Source organism: Pomacea canaliculata, linkage group LG13 (assembly GCF_003073045.1).
Source record: "Pomacea canaliculata isolate SZHN2017 linkage group LG13, ASM307304v1, whole genome shotgun sequence".
Classification (NCBI taxonomy): domain Eukaryota; kingdom Metazoa; phylum Mollusca; class Gastropoda; order Architaenioglossa; family Ampullariidae; genus Pomacea; species Pomacea canaliculata.
The window spans coordinates 11,681,571-11,703,813 of record NC_037602.1 but is presented as its reverse complement, the minus strand read 5'-3'; the positions used below and the strand labels follow the sequence as shown (position 1 = coordinate 11,703,813).

Genomic DNA, 22,243 nt, shown 5'->3' with positions numbered 1-22,243 from the left:
GCATGTTTCTTGAAGTTTGTGAAATCCTGAGCCATTCAGCGACTTATTAACATCTTGTGGACAGCCACAGACAATCGTTGTTTTGTGTGTTGAACCCGTGCGGACGTCGTGTGTGTGTTTGTTGCTCGAAAGAGAGAGAGCCGGCGTCCGTGACATTACACTGTGATAAAGAAGATTGTCTAATTCACGTACACGCTTAAATTATATATGATATGTTAGATATTTATTCTATAAATGCATTTGAAAATATCTAAAATATTAAGGTATATAACTTACCACAGCCTGGTTGCCTCGTGTGACGATTAGCCTCTGTCTCAGCAGGACTCGTTCTCTTTCTGACATGCAGCCTCGAGGGCAGGCGTCCGGGGTGTCGTACACTAGTGCTGTCCACATATGAACCACAGCACCCCCAGTCCTCCTGTACACAACAAATCCAACAGCAACTACAGTCCACCCAGAGTAAACACGCACAGACAGACGAGCACAATGACTACAGACCTGTGGAGACTATTAAAAAAATGGGAGGACGATGAACAAGAGGCTACTCAGTAGGACGTATATCCATGTGTTTCCTATGATGACAGGTACCAGTCTGTCACGAAACTGCGGGCAGTAGAGATGGATTGAATAGCCTGAAGTAAAATGGGACGCTTCACACCCGACTTCTGCCCTCTCACGCCAACTCACCCGCCAACTAACCCACCCACGTGCAGAAATACTCTTTTCCCACTCGTGTGTGCAAACACCTGACAACAAAGTCATACAAGTAACATCACAAAAAGAAGAATTACGTTAAGCACTATATAATCAAATATACCCATACCAATACCAATCAGACGACTTGACATAACTCCAGTAAAATCCGAATGTTATATATAAAAAAGAACACTTCCCTCACTGCCGGGTATTCTTTGTGGCTCTGAGTTCCGTATCGCGCAAACGATTTCACCCTCACCTCCCCGGGCCGTAACAGCTGCCCAGCCTCGCACACAAGTGGGATTACGGCAGTGTCCTCACACAACTGCCTTCTGGATGACCATTAGAAGAAAGCCGCAAAATTTCCTAGGCACACTACTGTCACTACAGGCAACAAATGATGGCGACACTGTCCCTAAACCACTGCACTGTCGCTTTGATGTTGCCCCAGGCAACGAACAGCAGCTGACGTTAAGATTACTAGGCAACAGCTGTGTCCGCCATCGTCTTCAGACGACCAAGAATTCCAGGGGAACACAGACGATGTATTCTGCTGGCCACTATTTCCAGCGGTAGCCCCAGGCAACGGATGGCAGTGCTGTCGTTATCGGTATTCCAACAGTGTGTAGCCGTTTCTTAGTCTGCGAGGACGTCGACTCTAACCTCACAGGTTGCAAGCTCCAGTAAATAGAGCTTCTCGTTCTCCTGGAGCGGGCTTCCCTTCTACAGACTTACTCCTTCCGGCTGCTACGGTACTAAGAGACGGTAGCCCTGCTACAATAATGGGAATTGGCGCCTATCATAAAACTGTCATAAACTAACCCATCCTAACCCATCTAAGCACGTAACTCAGAAACAGTTCTACCCTTCCCGGACGCTATCAATATTTTTACCGAGCATACCGAGCATACCGAGCATCGCGCTATACCCATAAGTGAATATGTCCTTCGCCTTCCATTTCTAGGCCCCGATCGTCTGTGGTCTGTTAACAAGCCCATAGGTGTCTCTGTAGTCACTGAATGTAGAAAAGTCTGATGCCAAGCGTTCCGAAAACATCAAGGGATCGCGTGTACACAGAGTTATAGGATAGTTCATTTTACAACTCTTATTATGAGAGAACTCAGAGCTATAGAATAGTTATTCTTCAACTGTTATTAAGAGGTACAAATGCCTCCTGTTATCCCTATAAATCGAGATCCTTACTTTTGATCCTACCCCTCCTTGACAATATCAGTGTCTAACACAACATGGCTCTTGAAAATAATGGTTAGTAGTGTCTTCACTCTTCTCTTGATAGGCAGAAGGGTTAACTGTTTTGTTTAGATGCTGTCATGGGGATTTATTACCAGTTATATCAGCGTATTTGTGGTTGCGAAAAACCATCGTGGGTGCAGCCTGCAGCTGTTGCCTCTGCTTTATGTGCTGGTGTGCCTCACACGGGCTGCGAGTCTCGGGTATCCAGGCCACAGTGATGTGCGATAGGAGAGCTGGTGAAGTCTCCTCGATACACACTTGCAGCTGTCAGCTTGCATAATCCACGCCATTTTTAAGGTACCAGTTTATTTTCTGTCTTTTCACATGCTTTCTACCGGTATTATCGAGACTGTTTAAGAATATTTAACATATTATGTATATACTTTTTATATATATTGTCATCATGTAGTGATCATGACCTGTTTGTGACATGTTCGCTTTAAGGAAGAAAACTAAATGGAAAGAACAAAACGTTTGTTTAATTCGACGTAAGTACAGGAGTAAGACACCCAAAGCTGTAGACCAGTGGTTCTCAAAGTATTTAGGACCGCTGACCACTTTACTTAAGTAAAAAATATGGCGGACCACCAAGGCCTAAAAATCAGTCTGTACTATGAATTTCAAATTTAAATTGCCGCATTTGTTTCATTTTAATTCAAAACTAAATGTCCTTTTGTGACAGTAGTATAGTAGTCAGTTTACATAAAACTACTTACCTCGTTCTTTGTAATTAAAATGTTAATGCCAGGAATGCATCACTTTAAACATCACTTTGTTGTAGACATATGACGACTGTCAGCCGCGGACCACCTGACTTATGCTCGCGGACCACACTTTGAGAACCACTGCTGTAGACTATGGAAACTGGATTTGGCAGTGTTGACGTTGATTAAAAAAAATAATAATTAAGACACATGATATTGAAAAATTCTTGACTCGTTTTTTGTATTATTATTATTCGCTTCATATTCTGGTGGTGTTTATCATATTAAGAACTTTATTATTTCTCTCGTAAGAGGTCATTGTGAATTCATAAAGTGGCATTGCCTGATCAGATTACCGCGACTGGACAAAAGGTGTAGAAAACTAGCTTTTTTACCCAACAAGTGGTAGCTTAGTGACAAAGAGTAGGAATAAAGAGGGACTGGACAAGGAAGGGAATGAAAAAGGTATGTAATTGCAGATGAATGTCCAGGTATCATGTCTTGTATGTAATACTAATATTATAATTAATTATATATCTGTCCAGGTAGTGTGTATTTATAGAAGTATTTCCAAGTATGATGTTATATATTTGTTTGTACATTATGTAGATATGTATGCACAGCATTCATTTTATGTATGTAGTTGTAGATATTTGTTGCTCAGGTATCATGGACTCAGCGAAAAAATACAGACGACGGATCGGGTTTTGGCGTTGCACACTGCTGTCCTGGTTGTTGCCATGTTGGCGGTTGTGGGGGCGCTGGTGGCAGTGGTGCTGGTGAAGAACAAAGAGATCCACGCCCGTACACTGATGTCTACACCATGCCAACGTCAAGATGGCGGTTTGCTGACTTCCGGCGACCCTAAGTCACCGAGTCCGTTTCACGACATCACCACTGCGGAGTACAGCAAACTGTTCTCCTACCTCAGATCCGTTCCAGAACTTTCTCTCGCCGACCCGTGCAGAGCAGGAGTCAATACTTCTAATATTTTCATGGCAGATCTACTGTTACCGCCCAAAAGGGATGTCCTCAAGTTCCTGGATGGCTCAGGGCCCCAACCTCCCCGCGAGGCTCGCGTCCTTATCTTCAGAGGAGATAAAGCCCCACCTGTTGTCGAGGAGTGAGTAACCTTTACAAATCGTAAAGAGAAGATGACTTAAACAAAGAGCGGAGGCTTTGAAAATTATCTTAATGATATTTTCTTCAGAGTTCGGTACTGATTCCTCATCGGTTCATCTGATTTAACGCCTTAATAAGAGCACATGGTACTTGGAATGATTCTTTAAGCTTTTGTCTGACATTACGCTTTATGGAAGCAATGTAATTCTTGTAACATTATATCAATGTATGTCATGTGTGAAACGTTGTGTATGTTTCCCTTTTATGCAGGTACCGAGTGGGGCCCTTGTCTGACCCCACCTACTGCACACTGATTAAGAACCCTGTGCGCCGTAATCCTGTGCAGTTCGCCTACCGACCAGTGGGATTTGTGGAATACTTCACTGCCGTCGAATGTATCATGAAACAGGTTGACCAAGAGGTAACTACAGCCGGTACTAGGTTGACTGAGAGATACAATGAGAGAAAGACAGAACTTTAGCTGAAGCCGACATAGTCTTACACAAAGTGGGATTTTAAGAATTGCTGTTGTTCTGCTGACCAGGTGGGCTTCATCCTACAGGAGAGCTACGAGGCCACGTTTACAGACTGTGGAGACAAGTGTCTCACTACCTTCCTCGTCGCCGTTGGGGTCAGCCCTGATGAGAAAGGCTGCCAGGAGAATCTGGTTGTGGGGTGACTACCCAGCAGAGTACTCTAGGTAGCGATGAAGCCCCTGTCCCTGCTCAAAGTGAAATCAGGGCGAATTTAATGTACAGAAGTATCGTGTTTTAAGAATTTTACTTAAGTGTTTCATGCGGACAGGTATGGGTCCCATGTCCTTTCTCGCTGAAGCGTATCAATCCGTTGTCGACATTCGGTGTTGCTAGAAATAAGGAAAGAAAACAAAGCCTTAAATTAGGAAACAGCCATTTAGCAATATAATACTCAGTGTCTCAGTATATTAAGAACAAGTTGCCAGATACAGCTCGTTAAATAGTGCGGGCTAGTGCTTGAATGCTAGTCACTGTAACATTTTGTGAAAAGTGCGTTACGAACGCATGCGAGCATGAATATACATCTGCATGTAAAACTCGCTCACCGCACTCTTCTACCTTTTTCTGACAAAATAGGTCCGGCCAACAGCTAACATTTAATTTTTTAAGAAAAAAATGTGGCAATGTAATGTGAAAGAAAACACAATAAAATAGCTGTATCGCCTAATGTCTACCGTACGTAGAAAGTTGGTAATTCCCCGACACTCCGTTCATCAGGTAATCCGATACAAGCAGTCAAACTTCGGTGTCCACTCACACACACTATAGGTGCACAAGTCCGACAAACAGATGAGTTATAGCCAAGATGGTGTATCGTCGGTACGGACTGTTGTCCAGCGAATTATATCCAAACAAATCCCAAGCCGGTTATGTCCAAGCGTGTCAAAACGGGTGAAACGTTAATGCTGGAAATTAAAATGTTTGAATTTCTTACTCCTCAAGCGGCTCATCTCTAACTGTCCTGGGAAACGTTAGTTCACCTAACTTAACTTTCCCACTCTACTAGTTTGACCAATCAAGCCGTTAGTGACCAGGTAGCTAAGATCGCTTAGAGACTCTTCGTAGGGACCATGCCGACCAGTCATAATCTCTTTACCGTGTAGTCGGCACCTGGATTGGCTGTAGTCGCCGTGGTTACGCCTCGCCAACTTTTCTGACGTAAAAACTCATTAAATGACGTGAAATAATTCACGTGGAGATTGCGTCGGCATTCGCGTGACTGCTCTCCCCTGGTATCACAGCCCCGAATATGGCCTGAGACAACAAACAACTAAAAACAAGAAATAACACTCGCTTTGAATCGCGAATCATTACAGTCACCACCATTGACTTTAAACTTTCACGGAAGACATCCAGTTATTGTTGGTAAAACGCACACACACACACATTCACACTCAAAGGGCGCGCATAGAACTATGCAGATATTCATGTGTCTGCTTGTTACAGACTTCATCCACTAGACTTTGGTGTGCTTGCCAATGTGGACGGCAGCGACCCTTCCTTGTGGAAGGTAGAAAAAGTCTGGTACGCTGGGGCCTTGTATGAATCCCTGACTGAACTGGCCGCACGGTACCGAGATATCAGCAACCCCATCAACAAGATAAAGTTGCCGTTTGTGTCCACATCACGTGACCTTTTTTCCACCCAGAACCTTCGTGGATCCCCAGTGCCCGCTACTCCAAAACGACCCCCTTTGCAGGTGAGAACAAGCTAATAGAAAACCACATTGATTTAGACCACACTTGAAACTTGTGACTAGAATGTCAAAACAGAAATTGAGGAAAAAAAATTAGAGAAGCTCAATAAATTTGTCATTAGAAAGCTAATTGGAAAATAAGTCTGATTTTGTAAACTACAGATATTACGTTATACACAGTGAATTTGGGGTGGAGATGTAGTTGTTCCTCGGCAGTCGCGCGCTACCTAACGTTCGGCGTTTTGTTGCCAGGTTGAGCCTGACGGTAAACGCTACACCATCAAGCACAGACATGTGAACTACATGCAATGGGACTTCGACATCCGCCTGTCGGCCTTCAATGGCCCTCAAGCCTACGACATCCGCTTTAACGGCGAGCGGCTGGTGTACGAGCTGGGTCTGTCGGAAATCAGCGTCTACTACTCCGGCGACAACCCCATCCAGAGGGTCACGGACATCGTGGATAGTGGCATCCTCCTTGGGATACATTCCAAATCTTTGATTCCCGGTGCCGACTGCCCCGAGGGAGCGACGTTTCTGAATGCAAGTTTTCTGAGCGAGAGGATGGCGGCGGCCACGGAGCTGGCACAGGCCACGTGCGTCTTCGAGCAGAACACGGCGATGCCACTACGTCGCCACTTGGCGTACTCCGTAAGTCAGGGCGCCTTCTATGGCGGCATGGCCAGCTCCGTGCTGGTTGTCAGGTCCATCCTTACTATCCTCAACTATGACTACATCCTCGACTTCGTATTTTATCAGGTGAGAGAGCTTAGAGATGAAGAAGGCAGTGCACTGTTTGCCATCGCCAGGAATTCTCAGTTCAAGTTTTCGTTATGAAGTGCGATGGTGTGTGCGAATTTGTTTAGAAAGGAACTATCAGGCATCATGATATGATAAAGCTGCCTGAAAAAAGGGGTATTGTGACTATCTTGTTGATTACGTTTTTATAAACACTTGTAAATCCCATTATAAGCCTATTGTAGATTTCTAAAACTGTTTCCATTTGCCACTCGAACAGGACGGAGATATGTGGCAGTTTAACCAGAGATTATTGACAGTGACTGTCCATGATGTAGCTCGGTCTTGTCCACAGAACGGAGCCCTGGAGGTACGCGCTCACTCAACCGGCTACATCCTGTCCACGTTTTACAGACCTCAAGAGGCTCCCTATGGATTTCGACTGGCTGAAAACATCAACGGCAACATTCATCACCACATGTTTCACTTCAAGGCTGACATAGACATCCTTGGAACCAGCAACCGCTACGAAACATTGGATATTTCAACTGAAACCGTTAATCTGAGGCAGGTCAGTATGGTAGAAGAGTATAAACAGTTTTATAGATCAGTTTGTTCCACTGAGGCAGGTGAATGTCTTTCAGAGATAGCTGCTTTACTGAGGCAGGTGAAAGACTGTCATGTCTGGTACCTTTTAGAACCCTTGCAAAGAATGGCAAGCCAAGACTGGCATAACTGACCACGTGATTGATTATAATGAGGTCTGGAAGAGATAAACTTTAAGCTATCTTGGCAATTTCTCATACCTTATCGTATCACTGTTGATGTCGCAGGTCATGTCATTATTCATGTCATTGTTGATGGCAGGCTGTGCCCGATAGACAGTACACGCAAACCCGCTTCTCGCGGCACCTCCTCAGGTCGGAGCTACAGGCCCTGTACAACTACAGCTTCGACTTTCCCAAGTACCACCTCGTCTACAAGGAAGGGCAAAACACAAAATATGGGGTCCACGAGCATTCAGGTAAATACCTAACAATCCGTGTTTTAAGACAATCTAATGAACATGACCACTGGTCACTATATGATCGCATGGCTCTTGATACTGTCCAGCGTCAGGCAAGCTAATAGTGTGTGTGGGAAAAGAAAGAGAAAGAGAAAATACTTAAGGGTCATGCGGCCTTTGATTCTAGTACAAGTGCTTCAGTGAAACAGCCATACAGTGCTGTGGTCTGTAAAGAAAACCGGACATTTGATCTCCTCCAGAACAAGAGACTGTTAGTCAACAACAATTTTTGATCTCATCTGTCCATTCTATAAAGATAAAGGCACCGCCACAGATAATCCAACACACAAAGAACTAAAGGAAGATATAGGTCCATAAGTTGATGACGATAAAACCAGAACAGATCCTAGACAAAGACAAAAACAGAGAGTTCGCCATTCAGCCTGTTATGCGAGGGGACATCACTCTATTATCAATGACAACAAAGCAGAAATCTGTTTACAAATAGTAAACATAAACAAAAATATATTTACAAACGCATAGTAAAATAAAGCAGAAACCTATTTCCAAATAGTAAACATAAACAAAAATGTATTTACAAAGACATAGTAACAATAAAGCAGACATTTATTAACAAGTAATAGCAATAAAGTTTCCTGTTTGTGGTTGGTATCCAACGCCTACTGTAGATACGTTATACAGATTCCATGCTGGCCAGTTGATGCTGTTGCTGTAGGAGATTCTGGAAGACGTTCCCTGCGGAGTCTGGCGTTGTCATCATGGCCTGAAGCTCTGGCATGACGACTGGCTGAAGAATATTGTTCTGTAGACCACAAAAGTCAGTTTGATGTACATTCTGTGCAGGGATGGACTGTAAGTCATCATTCTTATTCCAACTTGCCGGGACCTTCAGTTAAATTATCCTTTACAACGGTAGTGCGCTCATCGTCGTTTCAAGGCAGATTCAGCCTTCGTAAAAGGAGATGACAAGGTAGAACTCGTCGAAAACTGAGTAATGGCTTACTATTGAAATCTCTCACCTCATCACACCGTGTTCAGGTGAGACGACGAGGTGACCTGGTGTCAGGAGAGGTCAGACGGCGGGTCATTGTTAATGTATCTATCGCTCGCCCTGCATCAGCTTCATTGCCTTGGAGGCATAGGTGACTTCGGACTAGTTGAGGTGTTCAGATTAGACATGTAAGAAAAATCTGTTAAAATGTACATTAAATTGCTAAAGGCATTTTTTTCTGTGACATTTTGCGTTGTTTGGAAAGACAATCTTATTAACCGAGCCAAAGAAAATTAAGAAGTGGTCTTTGAATTGTTTATGAGCAGTATATATAACATTGTGATATACCTAACACATAAAAGGCATGCTTGTCTTCTTGTGACATGATATATGGTTTGTCACGTAGATACCTATCACATGCAAGGATCCATACTTGCCTTCTAATCATGTAATATCTATATCTTGTGACAAGATACACGATCTTGTCACGCAGATGCCTATCAAATGCAAGATTTTATACTTGCTGTTCACATTTATAAAATAATAGTTTATTTAGACAAACTGGGCCCTTCAGTTTAACACTTTATAAATGCAAACAGCTTCTGGACGGATGTGTCAAAAACGTACAGGATATTTGAAGAGAGTATAGTGTGTGAAAAACATGAAATTTTGTCATAACCTATCTTGTAATGAAAGAATTATGATTGGGAATAAGCCAATTCTATATAGGAGATCGGTGGAGAAAGATATACACTTAATTAAACACTTAATAAATGAAAGGGAAAACTTTTTAGTATTTCAAGTTGTTAAAAATAAATATGATATGAACATTAACTTTGTCCTCTTTAATGGTTGCATAACGGCCATAAAGATACATAAAATTAAATAGAAGGAATATAACAGAATTATCTTCTTTTACATATGACACAAACAAAACTCTAAGGATAATTTGTTCAACACAAAAGGAACAAGACAAAATGATAAAATGATATCTAACATATGTATGCCAAACTGTTGTTTGAAATGGGATTAAAGGATAAGCAGACATGTTGATTGGCATGCTATATTTAAATGGCTAATACACGATTACTTAAAATTTGTGTCTTGATGTTAGCTACATTATTATTTTACCGTTAACCTATGGCACAAGGGATCCAAGGCTCCTGCTATGATGTCTGTGCTTAATTTGTGTGATATGTGAAAAGAACATATACCTTATTGTGTTAAAAAACAATATGTTTACAAGAAAATAAAAAAATGTATGCTTTCCTGTGATAATTAGAGCATCTAAACCTTGTCACTGACATGATGTTTACTAGGAAAGCATCTAAAACTGCCTTCATACGACGTGTGTGTCTTTTCAATCGCCAAGCATTGACAGAATGGAGCACAGTAAAGACATCGCAGTCATTATAGCAATAAACATTTACAACAGTAAATCATAGCGTTTCGTAGTATTTTAGTAAAAGAAAGCTAACTGAAGACATAACAAGAGCTTATCTGTAGTCTGTTCAAAAGCGTCACATCTGTATGTATACTCTGTCAGACTACATCAGACTGGAATGTCCAAGCAGCTGTTGCCCAAAGACGTTGACAACGAAGCCACCATCCCGTGGGCGCGGCAGCAGCTGGCGGTGACGGTGCGCAAGGACAACGAGCAGTTCAGCACCTCCCCCTATGCCCTGTTCGACAGCTTCGACCCCGTCGTCAACTTTGCCAACTTCTACAACGACAATGAAAGCATCGTAGATCAGGTTAAAAACTTATAATTCTTCTCGATGTTTATCGTGAACAAAAGCTGAAACTACAGCTAAGACCATTGCTGTTTACAAAGCGATCATTGTTATGTTATAGCCGAGCTTATATCAATCCTATTGCTACATAACACGCATGCTTACTGTAGATTGCGAACTTGTCTCACATGTCACTACATAAGCTTGTTGATTATGTTGTATTAAGTTACGTCTTTCATATGAGCTTTTTGGATTAAGCTTTATCATTGTATGTTGCATTATTAGTCAGGTGAGTGTTGTGTGTGTACGTTGCATTATTATGTCATTGTAAACTGTATGTATACATACATCAGCTGAACGATGTACGTTGAACTGTGTAAACTACTCGCCACCACTTAGGCTATGCTGCGTCTGTACCTGACGAGAGGGGGAGGAGAAGGGGCTGCTGTACAGGGACCCGCGGCTGTAAAGGGGCCGTTCCGCGTCTGTTCGATATTTGCCATAACTGGTTATCTATTTGGATGTTTTTATTTACGAATGTAAGCAGAAATATCAAAGCACTATACTTGGTGATGTGGACTTTCAAGACAGCAGTGTGTTATTGCCAGGCCCAGCGGAAGGGGTGGGAAATGAGGGAAATGGCAGATGGCGTTGAGGAGGTGTATGAAGCGCTGTCACGTTTTCGTCACGCTGGACGTGCTTGTGGGAATGCCGCTGAACACCATTTATTCATACATCACAGCATTGGTTACCGGGTTAAAGTTTCTAAAAGTTTCCAATATCTGGATATTAAGGAAAGTTAGAGAGCAATTAACTACTAATTTGCACTTTAAGAGTCGCTTAATGTTTAGCCCTATCTTGTGTATCAGGACCTGGTATTCTGGTTGACGCTCGGTATCCACCACATCCCACACACAGAGGACCTGCCCGTTACACCCACCCAGGAGAAACTCTAAGCTTCTTCCTGCTGCCCTACAATTATTTTCCAGAATGCCCTTCGGTGTCATCACGTGACAACATCCGCGTGGAGTACGTCAGTGCCGGTCGTCCAGAGGACGGGCTTGCGTGTGGAAAGAAACGGCAACAAGATTAACAGAGCGTGCGGTGCCCAGACTCTAGAGGACGTGGCCAGAGACCGGCCAGACGACCTGCTGCAGACCCACAGAGACTTCAAGCTTCTGTAACAGCACACACAGGGGCGTCCACATTCTCCAGCAGCTGATTTAACTACAATTAAACACATGGACTTGCAGCTCTACGAATGCATCAGCATTATACATTATTATTATTAAATAAATAATAAAGACCTAAAGACCTCCACCTTTAAAGACGCTTGCTTTGCAAAGCTTGTGTAATGTCAGCAGCCTCCATTCTATTCACAACCACTGTGCCTCTCCTGTCCATCGCCAGTAAATGACGATTCTACTAGTTCTTCCATGTGTTAGCCACTGACGTCTAATCTTGTTTAGTCCAACTGAGCTCTAACTGGAAATGTTACTGTCAATAAAGTAGAATGTCATGTAGAAACAGGAGAGTGAACTTGTTAATAAGATTTTTATTACTCAATTGATTACAATGGCTATTGCAAAACTTATTATTAGGACTTCTTGACGATGTGACTATAACTATTTGATGATGTGACCATCTCTTTTGTTTTATTTTTCTTACTTACTTCTGCACGCCGACACGCACAATGTGTGAGAGAAAAAGATACCCTCGCGCACACACACAGAGATTCGCACGCAATCATATATGTGTATACAAAAAATAATAAGAAAAAAGTAGATATTTGAAATCATTTATATTTGCTTCCCCAATTCATGGTGCACACATGAAAGAATTCATGAACCTGTGCGCAAACACACACACATGGATGCAAGCATGCGCACACACAGGAATATACCATGGAATGTTAAACATAGGTAAGTTCTAAAGAAAGAAAGAGGTTTCTGGAAAAATAGGTAAAGGCAATTAATTACAGGTGACACAGACATAACTTTTATTGCTTTAAGCACACTGGCTACTTCAAGGGTGCGAGAACCTCCTCAAATCTGGCGATGCACCCAAATCTATACACTTTTCATTCATAATTCCCCTGTATTCTCACAAATTCCTAAACACACATAATTATACAGCAAAGACATACTAGGAAACATTAGAGGCTTGTACACACACTTGCACACCCCTATAATACCTTTCACCTCCGTCCAACTACCATAGTCCCCATACCCACCCTTAGGCATCATTCTATCTCTTGTAATCAAGATTATAAAAAGTCTACCGACTCATTGACGCTGCAGTATAAATGCTTGAGAATATAAGGTGCTTCCTTCAATATTTTACAATATTTATCTCTCAGATTTGTATAAACAACAGTACATAGAGCACATGTACTTCATCCTCTGTCATTTCTTGGCAGAAAGGACAATGGTAAGCTACTTGAGATTTTTCTGTCTATTCATCTCTCTCTAAAACAAATATTTCGTATGCGGACGTCGGGTCTCTTAAAGAGGATATCTGACTATAAGTAATTTAGTATATGACCTGTTAAGGTCTCTTAAAAGCTTTACGGTTATAGGGAGTAAAGGTAGATCTGTGAAGACAAGTTTTAACAATAAACATGATTATCACGAGCAGCTTGTGAAGTAGCCAGTCCCACCTCGTACCTCACTTCCCTGGATATGTCGAAGACACGGCAGTGAATACTCTTGTTCACATCTATTGACCTACTGAATATTTTATAGAGATTACGCTCTCCATCTCTCAAACGTTTTCAAACGTATGGCTCCAGAGAACTCTCCGCCTGACGGCAACTGTCAGCGCAGCACGAAGCTGTCCCGCAGGTCGTGCCACTACTGCGAGTGGTGCAGTGGTCCTAGCCCTGCACGAAACTGTCCCACCGGTCGAAGCCCACACCGACCAGCTCTCTGTCCACTCGCAGGAGAGGATCCGTCTCTTTGGAGGCGGCAACTGCACACTCGCTTCTTTGCCGGAGGAGGTGTCACCCACAGAGAAGGACACGGATGTGGTCGGGTCCCAGGGCTGGAGGTTGCCGCTAGCCATCAGGTCGTACAGGATCACCCCCACCAGGTGAATCACGCCGGCCGCTAGGAACAGTTCTCGCCAGTGAAGGGCAGACTGCAATCAGGTTACCAAGTGGAACATGAAGTGTCGGGTAGCTGACATAGGGGTATGTCGTGATGACTACAGATGAATACCGGAGTTGTATCGGGACAAGATCCAAGATACTAGTTGACGGAGACATGCGTGCTGAGATGGAGACAGGATAAGGGGACGGAAGAAAAGACCAGAATACGACAGTTGTATGAATGATTATATGAAGGTCAAGAAGCCAGAGTTTAGAGGACATATGAACAGTGACTAATTGTTTATTGTTGATTGCTTAAAAGACTTTCTCGCGGTAGTAATCATCAAAGACATATGTTATAAGTTATTTCGAATCAAACTCTGCATAATGGAACATTTATGAGAATAGTTTAAGAGCATCAGAATGTCAAAGCCTTAGCATAGATAGATGGATGAAAGAAACAGTTCTACTCACGTGTTGACTGTATGCAGCAGCGACAGCTGTGGAGATAATGGATCCTATAGTTCCCACACGACCGAGACCTGTGAGCAGCCCTGCGTACTGTGGTGACAAATCCAGAGGATTGGCTTGGTAACCTGTACGTCAATAGTAAAGTCAACGGTATGATGTTAGAAGACTGGAACATTCTTACATACTAACACCTGTATGCTGTCAGAAGCCTGGAACAAACTAATACTAGAATGGGTCACCTATATGATTACATTACCAGCAGACTGCGTTGTGATTTGTAGACTAGGTAATATGAAGACTGCATAATGACTTCGGCAGTTGATTATTTTAAGATTATGATTAAACATCCACATGTGAAAAGTGTACTTAATGGAAGTAATTACCTCTAACTACGGTTGCATATTTTAATTTAAACAATAAACTTTACTGAATTCCGTACATCAATAGCAGACAAGCAACTGTCTCGTCTTCTCGACACTTACTCCAATGGCTATACACACCTGAGATGGCGAAACCGCTCAGTCCAACCCCGACACAAAACAACGCTACAGCTCCTTGCCATGATGTGACGAGGAATAAAAATATCAAACACAGAGCTTCCACTCCAAAACCTGTGAAACACACAGACACATACGGTACCAGATAGTTGCCAAGATAAGGATTAATGAACAGTCCGACAAAAGCAAAATTCAAGATTAGACAGCAAACGTGAAATCAAATCCACCCCCTCATTTTCCCGTTTGGTTTGCCCTGCGTCTGCTGTTCAGCACATCTGTAGATATAAGAACATCAGACAAGCACCACTGACATTCAGTCGACAGTCGCATGCTCACGTTCCCTAGAAACAGAAGCTTCCAGAACTGTGCTTGTTGGTGACAAGATTCAGCTGAGTTCCACTCACCAATCGACTGCGCCAGTTTGCGCGCGCATGTTCTGGACACGTACTGGCGGTGTATGATGCAGTCAAACAGGAAACCGCCACAGATGACGACAACTGTCATGAGGATGCTGGGTATTGCCGACATCAACCCGATCTACACTTGCCATACAACAAAAATAACAAATAGATATGAAACGTTAGATGTCAACAGTAGATAAATGTTTAAAATAAATTTAAAAGTTTCCTCTGGTTGTAACCTTTGACAGCCGACTACCTCAAAGCGTGAATTAATACATTTTCTTTTGCTTACTTTTAAAATTGTGTGCCCTGGGTGGATTATCAATACAAGTATTTGTATCTGTATGCTGCTGTTTATTACAGTCGTCTGACGTTTGAAATTCTGCAGTTTTCTTGAAGCACAGAAAAAGCAGACCACATCCACAAGGAGTTCAGAGGGCACTTTGTGAGACCAGGTCCTCTCTACTCACCTCCGCCGCGTCCATGGTGAAGGCGTCGTGGAAATACTGTGGCTGTGCTGTGATTAGCATGGAGAACACGTAGTTCCTACAGAAGGCGCCCACGAAGCACAGCAAAGACCGGAACTGAGGTTAAAATCTTTCTCCATGGTATTGCTTTCATCTGGAAAGTACTCACAATTAAAAAAGATAGCTGTCTCTAGGTATGTAGTCTCAAGTTCTGTCTGTCTGTCTGTCTGTTTGTTTGTCTGTCTGTCTGTCTGTCTGTCTGTCTGTCCGTCTGTCTGTCTATTTAGTGCGATAAATCTGCGGTCGTGTAAAAGCGAGTCGCTGCTAGGATGACGAGGTCCAGCTCATCCTTAGTTATTGCCCTTCTTGTCTTGTATATATGTACATAAGTGTACATACATGTATAATAAATATTAACATGAATGACAAATACTGACATGTCAGTTCGCGCCTCCATGTTTTAAAGTTAGTTTAATCCCTTCGCTGTTTGTTAATAACAATGGTCAATAACGTGTGTTGATGAGTGTCAGCGAGGAAAGGGAGATCACTCTAGTCAAAAACTATAGAGAAGCAGACGACATTGGCGGACATGAGAGTGGAAGGATGTTGTGTGAGTGTTAATGTGAGCGTAGATCTTAGAAGTAATTCCTTGCCTAGACAAGGTTTCTTTTTTCCTCTGTGTGCTGTTGATCGTGGTAGGTAGCGCACTTTTGATCGAGGATTCGTCTGGATCTAATCTTGTCGCCTTCGGTGAAGCGCCCAGCATTGCAGTGTGTAGTGTACCGTGTGTACAGTGGACTTCGTGTCGCCAACAAAATGTAAATGAGATAATGAAATTGGAACTTTGTGTGGACGAACCGAACTGTGAGTAATAAGATATGTTAGATACTTAAGCTATAGATGCATCTGAAATATCTAAAATATTAAGGCATATAACTTACCACAGCCTGGTTGCCTCGTGTGACGACTGGCCTCTCCTGTATCAAAAGGACTCGTTCTCTTTCTGACATGCAGCCTCGTGGGCAGGCCTCCGGGGTGTCGTACACTAGTGCAGTCCACAATATGAACCACAGTACCCCCAGTCCTCCTGCACACAACAAATCCAACAGCAACTACAGCCCACCTAGGGTACACACACACAGACACACTAGCACAATGACTACGTACCTGTGTGGACTATTAAAATCACAGTTCACAAACTATCCTGGTCATACAGGGGGACAGACATCGTGTATACGTGACACTTTTATTACAAATAAATAACTGCTCTATACTGTAGATACCTTAGAGTAGGGAGTAGATAATTATTTTATACTAATGTCAAGGTGGTTCTGCTTCCAGAACTGGCTGTTGAACACTATCTTCGCAAAAGGCTCACACGATACGGTTATGTCAGTGATTAGTCATAGCATAGACACAAGCACAGCATAGATATGTATATATCTATACATGTTGTGTATATATATATCACTGATTAGTCATAGAATAACACATTTCATACACACAGCTTCCACTCCAAAACCTGCGAAACACACACACACACGCGCGCATACAAAAACAGCATATATATATATATCAGGATTAGCCATAGCTAGACACAAACATAGCAGTCCAAAAGTATCCATTACATAGTCGAAAAACTCATACCATAAATGAAGAAGACACTGTCCCAGCTGACCCTGCACACCGTCACGCCGGTGACAAAGAATCCCACGGCTGGACTCAAGTAAGCTCCTACACACACAAACACACACAGTTTTCGACTAGAGTTAGATTACGTGTTATTACCAATCGCGCAGCTTAGGCATGTTATCAGACCGAGGGCCAAATCAATTAAAGTTTGCTCGTTTGTTCACACACAACACTGTCCAAAAGGACGGGTACATTGACAATAATTTGCTAGAATAGCGAGAACAGTGCAACATGTAAGCTTTGTATATGTGTGTATATATATATATACTATTTTCAAATGAATTGTGCACGCTGGGCGCAGCTTCTGACTACATCTTTCATCTCGTGTGTCATTCCATGTTTATGTCTATGTATGTCTGTGTGTTTTTTTCCCCTTAAAAGCATGTACTACCTGCGTAGGTGATGGTCAGAAGGCGGGTACGCTCTCGTTTTGGTCCCCAGGCGGACACAACAGAGGCGGCAGCAGGAACAGATGGACCCTACAGAGACATACCGACTAATACAGTATACATATATATACAACCATCTACTGGTCACCGACATCAGGTATCGAGAAACTAGCAATTTGATTCAGTTGCCTCAAGACTCTCGACACTAGACACATTCAAACTTACTATTGGACTGTCAATGACACCAAAACACAAGTTTATTCAGTAACTAGGACTCTGTACACATATTTAATAAGTTCATTCAATAAATTCATTCAATAGATTCAGCTTCAGTCAACAATTAGCCTCTGAACTCTGAACAGTTTATTCATTTATTTTCACCATTCCTTTCAAAGACAGGGTTACCTGCTTTTTTTATTTGCTTACCTCAAGGAGTCCTTGCAAAGTCCGTATGACAAAGACGAAGATGTAGCTCTGTTTAGCCAAAAATGGGAGGACGATGAACAAGAGGCTACTCAGTAGATGGTTACACCGCACAAGCTGCACAGAGATAGGAATGACCTGTAGAGTGTGACCTCCTTATATTATACAGCTGCGTATATTACATAGGTATGTGTATCAGACTGAGGCCTCGATAGGCTACATAGGCATGTAACTTTTACTGATACCACGTTATATTATATACACGATGTTTATACAAACAGTATATACATTATAGTGTTTACACACAGGTACCTTAGCTATTATCTGCGGACATTAGATTTGCCATGTGCTTTAGTCCTCCATTCATGGTAGTCTATATACTTCTTTTAACCAAAGACGTGTTGGTTATACAGACCCTTCCCAAAAGGTTATGGCGACAACGACAATGCCTGATAATTAAAAGTGATAACAATAGCGATGACGATAATGAGAATGATAACAATATTTACAAATGTCTCTGTCTCTGTTTCTGGCTTTTCGTTGTCGCTGTTATCCTTTCTTGGATGTCTATGTATTTATCTCTGTTTCCCCTGGACTCAGTGTAATTAGGTTACTGATGAGAATATATGAGAGTATTTGTCCGTGTGTGCGTGTGTGTGGGTGCTTGGGGGGGATGGTTTGTGATGTAAGCTAAAGTGTAAGAGTGTGTATTGGCGTGTGTTTATATGAGTGCAAGAGTGTAGCTATTTACTTGTGTAGAGGTGTGTCTCTCTGTGTGTGTGTGTTTTAAGAGTAGTTGAAGAGGGTAAATATTCTTACTGTTTCGCCGAAAATCGCGCAGCCAGCATTCCTCCTGGCCTGGGTGACCATGCTGCCCATGAAGTAGACTGTATGAAAGAGAAAGACCTTGACTGCGTCCAGTTTACACGCCAGTCCTGCTCTGTCCCCACCGCTGTACACTAAAAGGTACAGACAATACAAAACATGTGTTATTTGTCTGGAAACCACCTTTATCAGAGATCAGTTCGTAAAGCGATCAGAGTATTTGCTATGATTTGCTATTTACAGCCGAAATGACAAGACAGAAGGCTAACCAACAACAAGAAAATCCAAAGGTAGCAAGAGAACTAGATCGTATCATCAACAAAAGCAATCTCTTTAAAATTATCAGCTTTAAATGGTTTATTTGTATTTATTCACTTGTTTAGAGGGCGTAGCTGCACTATGTTAGTTACTTTTGATGTCTGCACACAATAATGTCCTGTGTTAATTGGTAGCACAGCCTCCCTTTACATTTGCAATTATGTCAGTTTTGTTGTTTACTCTACCTGCAGTCAGACAAAGCATCATTTTCCAAGGTAAAACGGCTAAAAGAAAACAGTAACTGGGAAGTCACTTCTGATTCCAAAGATCGATTTTTTAAAATGAAACAGGTACTAAGATGGTGTGATTTCAAAGAACAAGAGCGAAGACATGAACTAAAAGATAAGAAATCTCGCCTAATGGGGTGCGTCTCTTTCTTACCTTGGCTTACGTCCTCTTATAATTGGCTACAACAACTAATTTTCATCGAATAATGTGTTTGTTTACTTGTACTTTACCTCTAGAAAATTGATTTCTTCATTGGAACCGAATTCTCCGGTGACATGGGTCATGACGAGGGCGAAGCATGCTCGGAAACCCACGGAGACGAGCATCCCAACAAAACCCAGCAGCGCCACCATGTAGCGCTGTGAGTAACAGCTACAGCATCCCATGGTACGTGAGTCGTGACAGCTTGGTTGTACTCCCTTGGTGTGTTAGTAGTGACAACTTGGTTGTACTCCCTTGGTGTACAAGTCGTGACACCTTGGTTGTACTCTCTTGTGTCACGGCCACCAATTAATCCGTTAGCGGCACGCCCAGTGTCGCTCGCTGTGTCAACACAAGCTGCAGTGATATGCGTGGAAAAACCCAAGACTGAAAGAGGAAAATTGAGATGTCAGTGTTTAGAGGAAAGCCTCTTTTTATTTCCTTGCTTGACGGAACAGTTTTCCGTCCTCCATAAACATTTCCTAATTCCGTTTTCTTAACGATTGTTATTATAAACAAAGTGCCCATACACTGCAACTTTTCATTCTGCATAGACACACACATTCGCGCCACACTGAACAAAGAAATTAGTGTTTATCGAGGCACCTCCCTAGAGCACAGTACAGTCAGAACTAACCCTTAGACTTAAATGCGAGCAGAAAATCCATCAACTAAAAGAACTTGTCGGGACACTTTAGTATGTTCCCGAATTTAGATCCGATCCATCCCTTTCCGTTGTGACACGCATGAAAGGAATTCTGTCTGTTTTACTTTCTCTCTCTCACACACACACTTTGTACTGAGTCACATAGTAGCCCTGATGTCAGCTGCTCGTCCAAGTTGGCTCCCACTGAACCCGCAGTTGTATGTTTTGTTCGAATCTTTTTAATGTCCCTTGTTGAATATGTTTTCCTACGTAAGAGTGAGTATAGCGCATGCCTTAGAGTAGGTAATCTCCTACATAAAAGTGGAACATCTCATGCCATAGATTTGATACATCTTCTGCTTTAGAATGTCTACGTCTCATTTCTTAGAGTAGATCGATGTACACCTCATGCCTTAGAATAAATACATCTCATGCCTTAGAGTGGATACATCTTATGTCTCGTGCCTTAGAGTTGATACACCTCTTGCTTTAGACTGACTATATCTCATGCCTTAGATTGGATATATTATGTGTTAAATGGAATAATCTCGTGTATTAGAGTACGTAATCTCATACCTAGAAGTAGGTAAGTGGGTACATCATATACTTAAAGTAGATATAGCTCATGTCTTATAGTGGTTACATCGCGTACCTAAGGGTGGGTGCATCTCATGCACTACATGGGGTAGCTCTCTTAAATTAACATGTGTATCACGCTAGCAGGACATATCTGATGCCTAAAATCTAAATTTCTTTATTTAAATAAAATTTGTTGCAAACTGACTTCATGTGACAAGAAGAAAGCAATAACCACCTAGTATTTTTCGTGACATACAATGTAACGTGTGTGAACTTTTGAAGCCTTTGGTTTACTATTATGACCTTTCAACTTTCCAGCAATCGCGCGTGACGTCTTCCTTTGGAGCGTGCTTTGCATAGTCAGGCTGTATCATAGTTAGGACTTTTATATAGAGAGAGAAATAGGAAAAATTATTTTATGAAAGCATGAAATCTATTATTACATCAACATTGACGTCCTCAGACGATGTTGCCAGGAGATCACGTGACATCTAACGAAAGTCAAGGCAATGCTATAATTGTCTTTTACAACAACATCCTTCAGCTTGGATTTTTTTCTTTAAATTTTCCTGAAACTTAATCAAAGGCAGGCTTTCTGAGACTATTGTGTCAAGCTGACGAAAGGTGTAGTTTGCCATCGCTGGTTGTTGTAGTGACTGTATGACTCTCGTTTGCGGAAAATTCAGTCAACCACTCGTGACGGATGTGACTTGCTGCTACCCACTCAGTCGATTCTTCCCCAACTTATCTAGTGCAGCAGAGCAGCGGTAATGTTGATATAAATCACACATTTCTTTTTATTTGCGATGCATTCTTGTAGACAAGACAGCAGCGAAAGCCCCGATAGGGTTTAAGGGTTAAATTTAAAAGCCAGAAACAAAACTCCTTGTCAGAGGTGCCTGCGTCCCGTTTACAAAATAATTTCAAAGAACTCGTTTTGCCAAATGCTTTTTAGATAAAATGAGCCATTCTCATAAAATAATTCGCCTGCACGACCTTGACTATAATTGTCTTCCTTTTCCTGTGTACGGATGCGTGCGTTTAAAATTTGTGCGTTCGTGGGTGAGTGTACGTTTATCTCCGTGTGCATCTGCTTGCACAAGCCCGACTGTATGGCTCTGGGGGAAGGGAGGTTGGCATCTGTAGGTAAGTTAAGGAATCAGCAGCTGACATCTATTAGATGTATACGTGGTCATGAGCATTAAGCTAGAAGAGAATACGAGACAGAACAAAGAAAGAAACAATCATATAACATCAATGGTATCCAAACTACTGCACCTTTGTGTGAAGATATCAGCAGGTGTAAAGGATTCTGTCCGACTGCGTCCGTGAGAAGCGGGGCCGCTATAGATGGCCGGACGGATGAGTCCGCGTATTTAACACTCAGCATCGGGAATTCAATGATGAACACGGACGGAAAACCCCTAAGTCGTTCCCCATGACAAAGGATGCATTTACCTATATCCTGTGTGTGTGGGTGGGTGCCTGTGTGTGCGTTAGAAACAGATATATATATATATG

At 42.3% G+C, this 22,243-nt stretch overlaps 2 protein-coding genes across 2 annotated transcripts; one reads left to right on the top strand and one right to left on the bottom strand.

Moving 5' to 3' along the window:
* The first annotated feature begins 2,115 nt into the window (after positions 1 to 2,115).
* Positions 2,116 to 12,197, top strand: LOC112554426 (putative amine oxidase [copper-containing]). The gene is given in 11 exon segments (XM_025222202.1): positions 2,116 to 2,247; positions 3,319 to 3,777; positions 4,047 to 4,217; positions 4,321 to 4,476; positions 5,759 to 6,011; positions 6,261 to 6,767; positions 7,102 to 7,317; positions 7,614 to 7,770; positions 10,283 to 10,518; positions 11,367 to 11,433; positions 11,436 to 12,197. Coding segments are annotated over 10 exon segments (2,301 nt in total). The 5' UTR covers positions 2,116 to 2,247; positions 3,319 to 3,394; the 3' UTR covers positions 11,591 to 12,197.
* Positions 12,198 to 12,358: 161 nt separating this feature from the next.
* Positions 12,359 to 18,874, bottom strand: LOC112554003 (vesicular glutamate transporter 2-like). The gene is given in 11 exon segments (XM_025221557.1): positions 12,359 to 13,635; positions 14,060 to 14,181; positions 14,557 to 14,667; positions 14,958 to 15,090; positions 15,425 to 15,517; positions 15,519 to 15,575; positions 16,363 to 16,508; positions 17,069 to 17,155; positions 17,505 to 17,592; positions 17,929 to 18,042; positions 18,745 to 18,874. Coding segments are annotated over 11 exon segments (1,386 nt in total). The 5' UTR covers positions 18,805 to 18,874; the 3' UTR covers positions 12,359 to 13,260.
* Between the last annotated feature and the right edge of the window lie 3,369 nt (positions 18,875 to 22,243).